Source organism: Zalophus californianus, chromosome 4, assembly GCF_009762305.2.
Source record: "Zalophus californianus isolate mZalCal1 chromosome 4, mZalCal1.pri.v2, whole genome shotgun sequence".
Taxonomy (NCBI): domain Eukaryota; kingdom Metazoa; phylum Chordata; class Mammalia; order Carnivora; family Otariidae; genus Zalophus; species Zalophus californianus.
The window spans coordinates 90,670,054-90,683,220 of record NC_045598.1 but is presented as its reverse complement, the minus strand read 5'-3'; the positions used below and the strand labels follow the sequence as shown (position 1 = coordinate 90,683,220).

General features: G+C 38.0%; 1 protein-coding gene across 2 annotated transcripts in view; it reads left to right on the top strand.

Moving 5' to 3' along the window:
• The window catches only part of VAV3 (vav guanine nucleotide exchange factor 3), a 356,625-nt gene that overhangs the window by 180,847 nt on the left and 162,611 nt on the right, over positions 1-13,167 (top strand). For both annotated transcript variants that reach the window (XM_027620157.2, XM_027620165.2), the window contains exons 10-13: positions 490-585; positions 3,619-3,687; positions 6,368-6,454; positions 11,626-11,711. In XM_027620157.2, the coding sequence (XP_027475958.1) occupies positions 490-585; positions 3,619-3,687; positions 6,368-6,454; positions 11,626-11,711 (338 nt within the window). The remainder of the gene's footprint in view (positions 1-489; positions 586-3,618; positions 3,688-6,367; positions 6,455-11,625; positions 11,712-13,167) is intronic.

Here is a 13,167-nt window from a genome sequence, read left to right as displayed (position 1 = left end):
AAGGCCTAGATGTATAGTTCTTGAAGAGGATGATAAATTTTATTGGAAACTAGACCAAGCACATGGTGGTTGGGGAGAACAGAATGAGCAAAAGGCATGCCCATGAGGAAGGCACATGGCCAGTTTGATGAGTAGGGACTTGTTCTTGATGCTGGGCCCACAGGCCGGCGGGAGGATGATTGGTAGAAGGGGGAGCTATAAGGGTAGAAGAAGACCCCAGAGGGTCATTAGAGAAAATAATTTTCATGCATGAAATAGTTCTGCTTAATGTATCATTTTGGAGTTGAAATGCTACAAGGTTTGTCTTTTTGGTTTTTAATTAGATACTTTCTATTTTTCAGGAAGGATTATTAAGGAAAATACCAAGATATTTATTATATAATAAGAGTTTTGTTTATGGCCTCTGCATCTTTTAATGCTTGTTTTATGACTTCCTTTGATAAAATTAACAAAGTTTTTAAAAATGTTTTTAAAAAAACATTTCATTAGGAATGTTCCAAAAGAGCAAATAATGGAAAATTCACTCTTCGAGATTTGCTTGTGGTTCCTATGCAACGTGTTTTAAAGTATCACCTTCTCCTCCAGGTATGTAACTTAAAACTGTCAGTTTATTTGTTCATGTATTCATTTAACAAAGTATTCATGAAACATCAATTATGCTCCATATACTCTATGTTTGGGGCTGTATCCCATTGTGATTTTTCAGTGATTAATATAGCTAAGTGGGAAATAACAGAATAGCTGGAAACTTTTTCTTTTAGCAAAGATGATTCTGTATCTTCCACAAAGTCACTTTTTATGTCCTTCAAACAGAACTGGCTCCAAAAAAAGAAAAAAAGAAAAACGAAAAGATCCCTTTAACCAAGTCTTCTTTGGTTAGCAGGAATCATTTATTAGAATCTCAGTGCTGCAATACCCCTGAATTTTGGCAGGTTAAGTGTTTTGGACTTTTTGCCTTATAACCATAAACTAAAAAGAATTCTGTCACATTCCATGTTGCTTTATGCTATAGTGAATTATAATAAGACTACATTTATTTTGAAGTGACTCTTGTTATAACCACAAAGCTTATGGTTTCCACAGTTAGTCCTCTAATGAGGGTGGAGAGTCTTATAAATTTAATTTGATAGCTGTACCAGGAGGCTCATTAGTTCTGCTCCAAGGAAATGTCTTCCAGTATTAGTCTGTCAACTCTGCTGATGCTTGTGAAATGTCATTTTAAAAAGATCTACTACCTGTATGTGAAATATAATTTTGAGTCTGCTGTGCTTTAACATCTCGTATATTAAATTCCTTGAACTGTAGTTGCAAAGTTATTAGTCATTTCTATTTTTGTTCTACTGAGAAATCAGAAAAATTCAAACCCTGATTATTTCTTAAAAATGCATTAAAACATTTATGAGACCTAAACTCAAAACAACTTAATCAAATTGGATTTTATGAAAGAATAATGAGGACTTAAGCAATCAGTTTCTGAGACATCATGAAACTAAAAACATGTCCAAAATAAGATAATTTATTTTGTAACTTTGGTGTAGTCAAATATCAATTGAAGAATTTAAAAGGTGCAGTTTTCAAGAAACATCTATTTTGGTCATTTATAAAGTTCTAAAGAGACTTATAAAAGTTTAAAATATGACTATACCTTTTTGAAATTCAGACTTTTTTCTTAATCCCTCTTGGATTGTTTTATATTTTAAATTTCAAAAGATTATTTAGTTTTATGATTTTTTAAAATAGGGAACGTTTTATTTGGGGTAACACATAGAGATAAAAATTCTAGAAATGTTTTTCCATCTTGACAGTGTAGAGTAGAATTTGTCTAATGTTTAGACATTTGTTGAATTAATGTATGAATTTGAACATTTTCTACTTACTGCTGTACTTTAGTGGGGAAATAATTTTTGAAATACTTTATGGTTTGAAATCACAGATTTATAAATTTAGAATATTTGAGAGTGGGGGATTTGGAACTTTGAGCACAATTTACTATCATTAATAGAGGAAAAGTAAGAGTCAAAGAATATTACTTGGACAAATTTCTCATATTTAACAAATCTGATGGCTGTACGTCCTCTTTAAAAGTAGAAACGCTACTTGTACTACACTCAGCAAAGATTTTTGAGTGGCTCCCCTGTTCAACACACAGTGTTAGATATTCATGGTATAAAACAGCCCTCGTCTCCCCGCACTGATAAAGCTCACTGTCTAGATAGGGAGAATGAAACGTAGGCTTCCAGGTACCATACAGTGTGATAGGTATACAGAAAGTATGGAGGTAGTACAAATACAGGCCTAGTTCATTATGCCTGGGGAGGCTGGGCACTTAAGGAGGCCTCTGTCATAGAAAGCTTCACTGAGGAGTGATTCTTGAACTGGCCATGAAGGGAACAGTAAGAGTTCAATAAGTGTATCAGAGAGGAAGGGCTTTCTAAGGAGAGCAAACCGCATGTCTAATGGGGTCAGACATTAGAATGTATTCTGAGAATTGCAGTTAATTTATTGTGAATAGAATATAGATTGTTTGGGTAGAGCGGAGAGAGAAGTTGGGAGAGGTTTGCAGAATTCAGACTGTGAAGGGTCTGAAGCTTTTGTGGGCATCACAGAAATCTGAATAGGGTAGAGACAGGATCCAATTTATATATTAGAAACCTGGCTCAGATGTCAATAGAGTGAATAGATTGTAGTCCAGAGAGGCTACAAGTCAGAAGCCAATTTATAATAACCCACTGAAAAAGAGTAAGGACTTGAACCAAAGTAGTGGCAGTGAGGATGGTTTCCAGGGGAAGGATCAAAGTATCACCAGAACATAGTGTGGGAGAGGGGCACCTGGGACACTTTTTAGGTTTTGGCTTAGGCAATTCCATTGATGGAGGTGCCATGATTCAATAAAACATAAACAGGAACCGGAGCAGGGTTGTGGGTGAAGGTGCCTTAAGTTTGGAATTGTTTGGTTAGATGGGCTTGTGAGATACCCAGGTGGAACTGTTTAGTTGGACAGAAGAGTCTGGGACTCAGGCGTGAGTTCTGGGTTTGAGCACATTCCTTTGAGAGTGATTGTCTTATAAGGTGAGTGTTGATGTTATGGAGATGATTGTGATAGGATTTGTAGAGTAGGTATAGTAAGAATAACAGAAGACTAAGGTGAAAATCTAGGGAATGGTGACTTTCGAAGGTACAGGTAAAGGAGAAAGTATGAAAGACTGGTCAATTGGCAGAAAATTTAAGATGAACTAACCAACAATAATAATAGCAACAAACAAAAGATCCTAATGTCCCTGAAGCCAAGGGAGAGGAGTAGTCATCAGAATCAGTTGGCAATGTTGGGGTCTTTCACGACATTTGGGAAGGATGTCACTATAATGGCAGGGGATAGAATTCAGGTTCATCTTTGAAAGGGAAGTGTTTCCAACCATTGTCTCCTGTTCTTTTGATGTCTAGTTGGTCTTCTTACAGTCTGAGATTTTTTTATGAAAATAGAACCTAGTTAAGGTGCGTCAGATTTATTACATTATGGTGCAAATAGTGATAAAAATGGTTTATTTTTAAAAAATGTTTTCTTTCTTATATTTTGGTTTTAATTGACAAAAGTAGTACTGAACTGTATCTTCCAAATAGGAATTGGTCAAACATACCACTGATCCTATGGAGAAGGCAAATCTGAAATTGGCTCTTGATGCAATGAAGGTAAGGCAAATGTATCATTAAGTTCTTTGTATTTTTTATCCCTGCCTAAAAACAACAGATGACAGACTGCTAATACATACGTATGATATGCTGATATGTTATAAGTATTTGTATAGTATTGTATTTGGTGGGGAGAGCTGGATATTTTTTTTTAAAGATTTATTTATTTATTTTAGAGGGAGAGAGTGTGTGCGATTCGGGGGAGGCGCAGAGGGAGAGAATCTTCAAGCAGAGTCCTGAGCTGAGCACAGAGCCTCCCCACACAGGGCTCGATCTCAAAACCCTGAGATCGTGACCTGAGCCAAAATCAAGAGTAGGACGCTTAATTGACGGAGCCACCCAGGCGCCCCAGAGAACTGGATATATATATATATATATATATATATATATATATATATATATATATATATATTTAAGATTTTATTTATTTGCGAGAAAGAGAGGGAGAGGAGAGAGCACAAGCAGGGGGCCACCTCCTCACTGAGCAGGAAGCCATTTGCAGGCCTTGATTCCAGGACCCTGGACTCATGACCTGAGCTGGAGCCGAAGGCAAGTGCTTAACTGACGGAGCCACCCAGGCGCCCCCAGAGAACTGGATATTCTTAAGTGAAATAGATATCCTTGCATGGATTTAATTGTTAGATAAAGATACATAAAACCAAGAGGTGTATTAAAATAACTTTTGTTATTTATGAAAGTATGACAACTTTTATAACCACCGGGAATGATTTAACACAATGGTTTTATTTCACATTCTTTTTGTGGTTACTAATAGAAAACTGTTGGCTTATTTGCAACGACGTGGATGGAACTGGAGGGTGTTATGCTGAGCGAAATAAGTCAATCAGAGAAAGACATGTATCATATGACCTCACTGATATGAGGAATTCTTAATCTCAGGAAACAAACTGAGGGTTGCTGGAGTGGTGGGGGGTGGGAGGGATGGGGTGGCTGGGTGATAGACATTGGGGAGGGTATGTGCTATGGTGAGCGCTGTGAATTGTGTAAGACTGTTGAATCACAGACCTGTACCTCTGAAACAAATAATATATGTTTAAAAAAAAAAAAGATAGCAGGAAGGGAAGAATGAAGGGGAAATCAGAGGGGGAGACGAACCATGAGAGACTATGGACTCTGAGAAACAAACTGAGGGTTCCAGAGGGGAGGGGTGGGGAGATGGGTTAGGCTGGTGATGGGTATTAAAGAGGGCACGCACTGAATGGAGCACTGGGTGTTATATGCAAACAATGAATCATGGAACACTACATCAAAAACTAATGATGTACGGTGATTAACATAACATAATTAAAGAAAGAAAGAAAAAGAAAACTGTTGGCTTGTGTAAGTAGCAGATCAGCTGGTGATCTCAGAACACTGGTGTTAATTATTTTCAAGTGAGGCTATCTGCCAGGTTGGCCTTCGGTGGATGCTGTGCATCAGCACATGTGGATTTCAGTTCGGGTGAAAACTATTTCTATTTTTAGATAAATCTGAAAATCAAGAGCTCCAAGTAGATAAGGCAGGGTTTTAAACATATTGGGCAACCTGTAACACCCCAATTTCTACATTGTGCTGCATGTTGACTATGAAAGGAATATTTATTTGCCCCTAACTTAAAATATAAGCAAACATTTGTTCTCAAAACAAAACGCCAATGTGACTGTACTCAGAACAAGGTTAAAGCCTTCTCTGCGTCCCTGTGCCAGGGTCAGTGCTGGCTCTGCTGTTTAGCTGATTTCAGTAGCCTGCCAAGAACCATCACACAATTATTTGTTACTCTTTTCCAAAGTCATACCAAGTTTCCAATTTAAAAAAAAAAATCATTTATAGATACATCCGATGAAAAGTCAAACTTTCATTTAGAACAAAGTTAGGAACTGCTTTTTGTCCGAGTTCTGTTCCTGCTGTTGCAGATGAATTTAAGAGGGTGGAGAAAAAAAGAAAACCCAGAAAACAGGAAAATCTAGAGCACATATAATAAAAATAGCTACTTACAGTATGGAAAGATTAGCTAATGTTTCCTCAAATACGAGAAAAGACATTTTAAAGTAGGGGAAGAAGGCACATGGAGAAATGTGTCTAGCATTGTTTGTTCGCTTTTAATTCGTTTTAGTGCTCTGAGGTTTTTCTCCTCTCCTTTGCTTCTCCTTCATTAACTCTTTAAAATTGAACTGGCTGGCTTGACTGAAAGCTCTCAGGAACTAAGACACCAACTGGTTGCAGAAAACAGTCCTGCTGGACCCATTGTCTAACTTTTAGTTACCTTTTTTCTCCCTGCTAATCCTTCATTCTTGCATTATTGACCTTATTCTAACCCGTGTAAGAATGTGATTCTCCCAAGGTCAGTTATTAACGTGTTTGGAATTTGCATTCTCCTGACCAAGTTTCCTCTTGTTCTGCAGGGTGGCAGATTTTTTTTGTTGTTGTTTTTTATCCTTGTTCTTCTCAGAGGTGTGGTAAATGACAACTCTTTAGTCTTCCCAGCTGTACTCCAGACATTTTAAAATTGCTTTTGAGTTGCAGCTTTGATTGATTGGATGTTCATCTTATTGTCATTGAAAAGTTATGGTGATTACTTTTACTGCTAATGAAATTAATGATGTGTTTTCTTTCAAACAGTTTTCATCTCTTCTCCAGTCTTATCATGACTTCTTTTTGTACCCTTCTCTTTATTCTTTAGGACTTGGCACAATATGTGAATGAAGTGAAAAGAGATAATGAGACCCTTCGTGAAATTAAACAGTTTCAGCTCTCTATAGAAAATCTGGTATGTAATTATCCTGCTATCCAACTTCCCTAACTCACAAATCAGAGGACATCCTACAAGTTGTTTTTGCAGAAAAGATAGTTTACCTTGAAGTTTCCGTTGTCATAGGTTTTTTTTTCTGATTCTTGTTTGGCAGCATCCACATGGATGTCTTGTGGCACCTGTGATATGTGTGTCATTGTCCAAGGACTTTCTGCCTTTACTTGTCCCTTTCTCTTTAATCACACTATGCCTCTTCCCCTGGCTGTACAAATTCTAAACATTGGAGTTCATTTTTTTCTTTTCTTTCCCTTACCCCACACATACTCATGGCTGATTCCTGTTAATGTATTCATTTTATATATATTTACGGGGTGACTACTGAGTGCCAGATGTTTTGCTTGGGGCCAGGGCTGTAACTATGAGCAGCATGGCTTCATGGTTGAGGAGGCAATAACAAGAGAGTTTAAAAATGCTCTACTGAGGGGCACCTGGGTGGCTCAGTCGTTAAGCGTCTGCCTTCGGCTCAGGTCATGATCCCAGGGTCTTGGGATCGAGCCCCACGTCGGGCTCCCCACTAAGCAGGGAGTCTGCTTCTCTCTCTGCCCCTCCCCCTGCTCATGCTCACTTTCTCTCTCTCTCTCTCAAATAAATAAAATCTTAAAAAAAAAATGCTCTACTGAGATTCATGCTGTGAACAGGGTGGGGCAGCAGAGGATACTAAGGAGAGTCCTCGTTTAGATGAGATGGTTAGAAAAAGTCCTTCTCAGTCCTTTTCCTCTTGAACCTGAAGCATAAGAAGGAGCCAGTGGTGTACGGATCTGGGGAAGAGGATTTCAGGCAGAAGCCACAGCAAGTGGAATGCCCAGAGATGGGCCAGAACCTGGGGGTGTTCAAGAGGTTGAAAGGCAAGCGTGGCTGGGTGAGCGAGGGGCTCTGAGGTGGGAGGACTATGTCCCCCAGCCTTATAGGGCCAAGGCATTGAGCTGGGGTTTCACTGGGATTACAATGGGAAGCTTGTAAAGGTTTCTCTAGGAGAGTTTCATTCTGATTTACATCTCAAGAAAACCCTTCTAGCAGGCAGGCCAGTCAGCAAGCTGTTGAGTGGTTTCAAGAAAGAGTTGGTGGAGGCCTGGATGGAGCTGTGGGTGGTGAAAATAGAGTTGCACGTATGAAGGAAAGACACTTTTCTTGGTCAAGCAGTTTTGTTGCCGCTTTCTCTGAGACAGCTTTTCACATGTACAGTCATGTCCCCCTTTCAGAACCTCATCTGCCACCTTTGTAGTCACCGAAGCCTCCATCCATTCCTTCACGTAGTTGCGTTTCCAGATGGCAGACTTCTCGATCCATTCTCTTTCCCAGCCTCATCAGCATTTGCCGTTGCCTTTAGGATTCAGTCAACATTCCTTAGCATGATATTTAAAGCCCTCAGTGATTTGGGCTTAAACTACTTTCTGAACTCTTCCAGCTGGTACCTGCCCACATACTTCACTTTATGGCTCTCCTGCTGTGTTGAAAGGTCTCTAATTTGCTGTACATTTTTATCGTTCTGCCTTTGATGATGATAATATCAAAGCCTAGGATGTCTTCCCATTATTTCCTATTCCTTCAAGATCCAACTAAAGGGGCACCTGGGTGGCTCAGTCGTTAGGCGTCTGCCTTCGGCTCGGGTCATGATCCCAGGGTCCTGGGATCGAGCCCCGCGCAGGGAGCCCGCTTCTCCCTCTCCCACTCCCCCTGCTTGTGTTCCCTCTCTCACTGTCTCTCTCTCTCTCTCTCTCTCTGTCAAATAAATAAATAAATCTTTTTAAAAAATGCGTAAGATCCAACTAAAATAATTCTCTTACTGTGTCTCTCTCTCTCTGTCAAATAAATTAATTTTTAAAAAAATGCTTACCATCCAACTAAAATAATTCTTTCCCTAATCTCCCATTATTACTTTCTCTTTGTAATTCCATAGCATATTGCCTGGACAGCTGTTTAACATTGTGTGTGTGTGTGTGTGTGTGTGTGTGTGTGTGTGTGTGTGTGTGTGTGTGAAATATATATGACATTTACCATTTTTAAATGTACAATTTTGTGATGTTAAATACATTCATGTTGGGCAGCCATCACCTCTTTCCATCTCCAGAACTCTCTTCGTTTTGTGAAACTGAAGCCCTTATACCCATTAAACACTAACTCTCCATTCTTCCCTCCTCCCAGCCCCTGGCAACCACCATTTTACTTTCTGTCTTTGTGAATTTGACTACTCTAGGTATCTCATATAAGTGGAATCATGTAATATTTGTCCTTCTATAACTGGCATATTTTATTTAGCATAATGTCTTCAGTGTCCATCCTTGTAGCATGTATCAGAATTTGATTTTTTTAAAGAATTTCCTTTTTAAGGCTTTAAAATATAACATTGTATATACCCCACATTTTGATTATTCATTCATCTATGGACACTTGCATTTCTTCCCCCTTTTGGCTGTTGTGAATGATGCTGTTATGAACATGGGTATGCAAATATATGCTTGACTCCCTGCTTTCACTTCTTTTGGTTATTTACCCAGAAGTGGAATTGCTGGATTGTCTGGTAATTCTAGGTTTAATTTTTTGAGGACTAGCCATATTGTTTTCCACAGTGACCGCCCCATTTTACATTCCCACCAGCAATGCACAGGAATTCCAGTATCTCCACATCCTTGCCAACACTTGTTCTTTTCTTTTCTTTCCTTCTTTTTTAATTTTTTTTTTAATATCCATCCAAATGGGTACAAAGTAGTATCTTATTATGGTTTTGACTTTGTATTTCCCTAATGATTAGGGATATTGAGTATCTTTTCATATGCTTTTTGGCCATTTGTGTATCTTTCTGAAGAAATGTCTATTCAAGTCTTTTACCTATTTTTGAATCACGTTTGCTTGTTTTTTGTTGTTGAGTTATAAGAGTTCTTTATATATTCTGCATATCAATTCCTGTCACACATTTTGTTTGCAAGTATTCTCTGCCATTCTGTAGGTTGCCTTTTCACTCTGTTGATAGTATCCTTTGCATAAAATTTTTAATTTGGATGAATTTCAACTTATTGGCCTTTTGTTGATAGTACTTTTGGTGGTATATCTAGGAAATCATTGCAAAATCCAATGTCATAAAACTTTGCTACTGTGTTTTCATCTAAGAGTTTTATATTTTTAGTTCTTTGATCAATGTGCTATACTGTATAAGGTAAGGGTCCAACTTCATTCTTTTGCCTATGCATATCCAGTTTCCCCAGAGTCTTTTGTTGAAAAGGCTATGCTATCCCCATTGAATGATCTTGGTACTGTTTTCAAAAATCCTTTGACCATATATACGAGGGCCTATTTCTTTTTTTTTTTTTAATTATGTTACGTTAATCATATATTACATCATTAGTTTTTGACGTAGTGTTCCATGATTCATTGTTTACGTATAACACCCAGCGCTCCATGCAGTACATGCCCTCTTTAATACCCATCACCAGGCTAACCCATCCCTCCACCCCCCCCCCCCTAGAACCCTCAGTTTGTTTCTCAGAGTCCGTAGTCTCTCCTGGTTCATCTCCCCCTCCAATTTCCCCCCTTTCATTTTCCCCTTCCTGCTATCTTCTTCTTCTTTTTTTAACATATAATGTATTATTTGTTTCAGAGGTATGGGTCTGTGATTCAGCAGTCTTACACAATTCATGGCACTCACCATAGCACATACCCTCCCCATTGTCTATCACCCAGCCACCCCATCCCTCCCACCCCCCACCACTCGAGCAACCCTCAGTTTGTTTCCCGAGATTAAGAATTCCTCCTATCAGTGAGGTCATATGATATATGTCTTTCTCTGATTGACTTATTTCACTCAGCATAATACCCTCCAGTTCCATCCACATCGTTGCAAATGGCAAGATCTCATTCCTTTTGATGGCTGCATAATATTCCATTGTACATATATACCACATCTTCTTTATCCATTCATCTGTCAATAGACACCTTGGCTCTTTCCACAGTTTGGCTGTTGTGGACATTGCTGCTGTAAACATCGGGGTGCACGTACCCCTTCGGATCCCTACGTTTATATCTTTGGGGTAAATACCCAGTAGTGCAATTGCTGGGTCGTATGGTAGCTCTATTTTAAACTTTTTGAGGAACCTCCATAGTGTTTTCCAGAGTGGCTGCACCAGCTTGCATTCCCACCAACAGTGTAGGAGGGTTCCATGAGGACCTATTTCCAGGTGTTCTGTTCCATTGGTCTAGAAGTCTGTCTTTATGCAAGTGCCATACTGTTTTGATTACCATAGTTTTGTAATAAGGTTTGAAATTAGGAAGACTAAGACCCCAACTTTGTTCTTTTTTTCAAGATTATTTTGCCTATTAAGGGTCCCTTGAAATTCCATATGAATTTTAGGATGAGTTTTCTATTTCTGCAAAATACATCATGGGGACTTTAATAGGGAATATCTGTTTTTATACTTTCTTGCAGCACAGTTAATTAATTACATATCTGCTTCCTTTATTAGAATATAATCTCCTAGATGTTAGTGATAATTTTCAGTCAGTTCTTTTTCCCCTTAACACCTTGTACAGTAGGTGTTCATAAATACTTAATATTTTTTAGTGTCTCCCTCTGGGAAAATGGTTCATTATGTTTAATCATTAAGTCATACTTTTCACTCTTGAGATCTTAGCTCAAGGAAGCTATCCTTGACTTCCTAGAACAAATTAAGCCCCTGGCAATGCATGTTTACTGTACTCTTTCTTCATGGAAATTTCACATTTATAGTTATATACTTCTGTAAATATCCCCCCCCCCCCCTCACTGGGTAGGGGAAACTTTGCCGTATATTTACTACCATGTCTGGCACAGTTCGTGCTTAATAAGTATTAGTTGCTGTAACTTTGTTATCATTTGAATTCTTCCAGTTAATTCTTGCTTTTGGTAGCTAACTTCCCTATTAAGTTATAAGTAAAATTAATTAATGTCCTCAGTATACCTCCTAGGCTATCCAAGGACAGACTGTTTTTGAAAGTGAATCACATAGACCTGAGCTTTTTAGACTAAGTGTGCTAAAAATGTGAAATGATAAAACTTGTCATGTAATAAAGTAGTTGTCCCTAGCAAATATCCTCGCTAATATTTATTTCTGTTTTTACATGATTACGAAAAGCTGAGACATGTAAATTTTATATTTTAGAACCAACCAGTTTTGCTTTTTGGACGACCTCAGGGAGATGGTGAAATTCGAATAACTACCCTAGACAAGCATACGAAACAAGAAAGGTGAGAAAAGAAGAGCAATACTTATTTTCAGAATAAGTGGTTAGTATCAGAAGATTGAGAAAACAATTCTAGGACAAAGGAGGGAAGCAGAGGAAGGAAAACAAGGGGACAGACCAACCTATGGTTTTCTACAATTTTCTCATAGATATGTTAGGTCTTCTCCTCTATGTTTTGGTATCTGTTGATTTGTCTAAGTTCTTAAGAGGGATATGACAAATATAAAATGTCTGCTGAGGCTCAGAGGGACACATTGAAATGAGAGTAGAGATAAAGTAATAGACAACACAATTGTTTGATTGCTTTTTTTGGTATACATTTGAAAACAACTAAAAATACAAAATGCCCTAAGAATTAAGTCTGAGTGGGGATCATTTCGCGATATTTTCTTGAGGGAAGTTCAGGTTAGTGAGCTTGGCCTGGTATCCCGAATTATATACATAGGATTGCTAAACTGATTCATTTGGTTAAAATGGCCATTTGCTGGAAACTTTGAACCAGGAAAATTAGCCAGCAGGGGGCAGTGTCAGCTCTTCCAACATGATACCAGGCTCTACAGGTAGCTACCAGGAGAGACATACCCTTTTCAGCCTCTCCAGGAAAATAGTCTTTGAAAGTGATGCAAGTATTAGAGCTATGTGACTGTATCATTGTCATTATCATTATTTAAAAGTGTATACATGTTAATTCCTGAGAATTTTCTAAAAGATAAAAATATTGGTATTGGATGATAGGATTACAAGTTTGTTTTTTCTCCCCCAGTTACATTGTTGTTAAAAATTAAGAGAAATATCAACACCTAAATATAACCATAATTTTTCTAATTTGCATTTTGCTCATATGCTGCTCAATTTGTGTTTCAGGTGGTCCATAAAATCACGAGGAGCGACATAGAGGGTAAAAGTGCAGGTTCCACAATTAGATCTGGGTGTGAATCCTGCTCTGCCCCTCATTAGCTATGTGACCTTGAGCAAATTATTTAACTTCTCTAATCCTCAGTTTCCTCCCCAATAAAATAAAGATGAAAATAATACCTTAGCAGATGGTCCTGGGGATTTAAATTAAGTGAGTCATCTTTGTGAAAGGGATGGACACTTCTCAACACATTTTGGCCGACTCCTCGAAACATCAGAAATTCACTGCTATTGTTGTCATTAGTATTCTGTAAATGTCTAGGTTTTAAACTGAAAAAAAAAAAAATTGCTCCTGGACACTTTGTGACTTATCTCAGTTGTTCCTTATAGCAACTCTGTAATGTGTATATTCTTATTATAATTTTGCATATTTTTAAAATGAAACTAAGGTAGAGTAAGGCCATTCATTCCGTAAAGGGTAGTGCCAGGTTATGTACAGTTCATTCTTTTCAGTATGGAATACTGCCTTTGTCTTTAACTCAAAGAAACAAGTTTGGTTGGTTTAATTAAATTTTACCAAGGGAAAAGTTAACATACATGCTTCC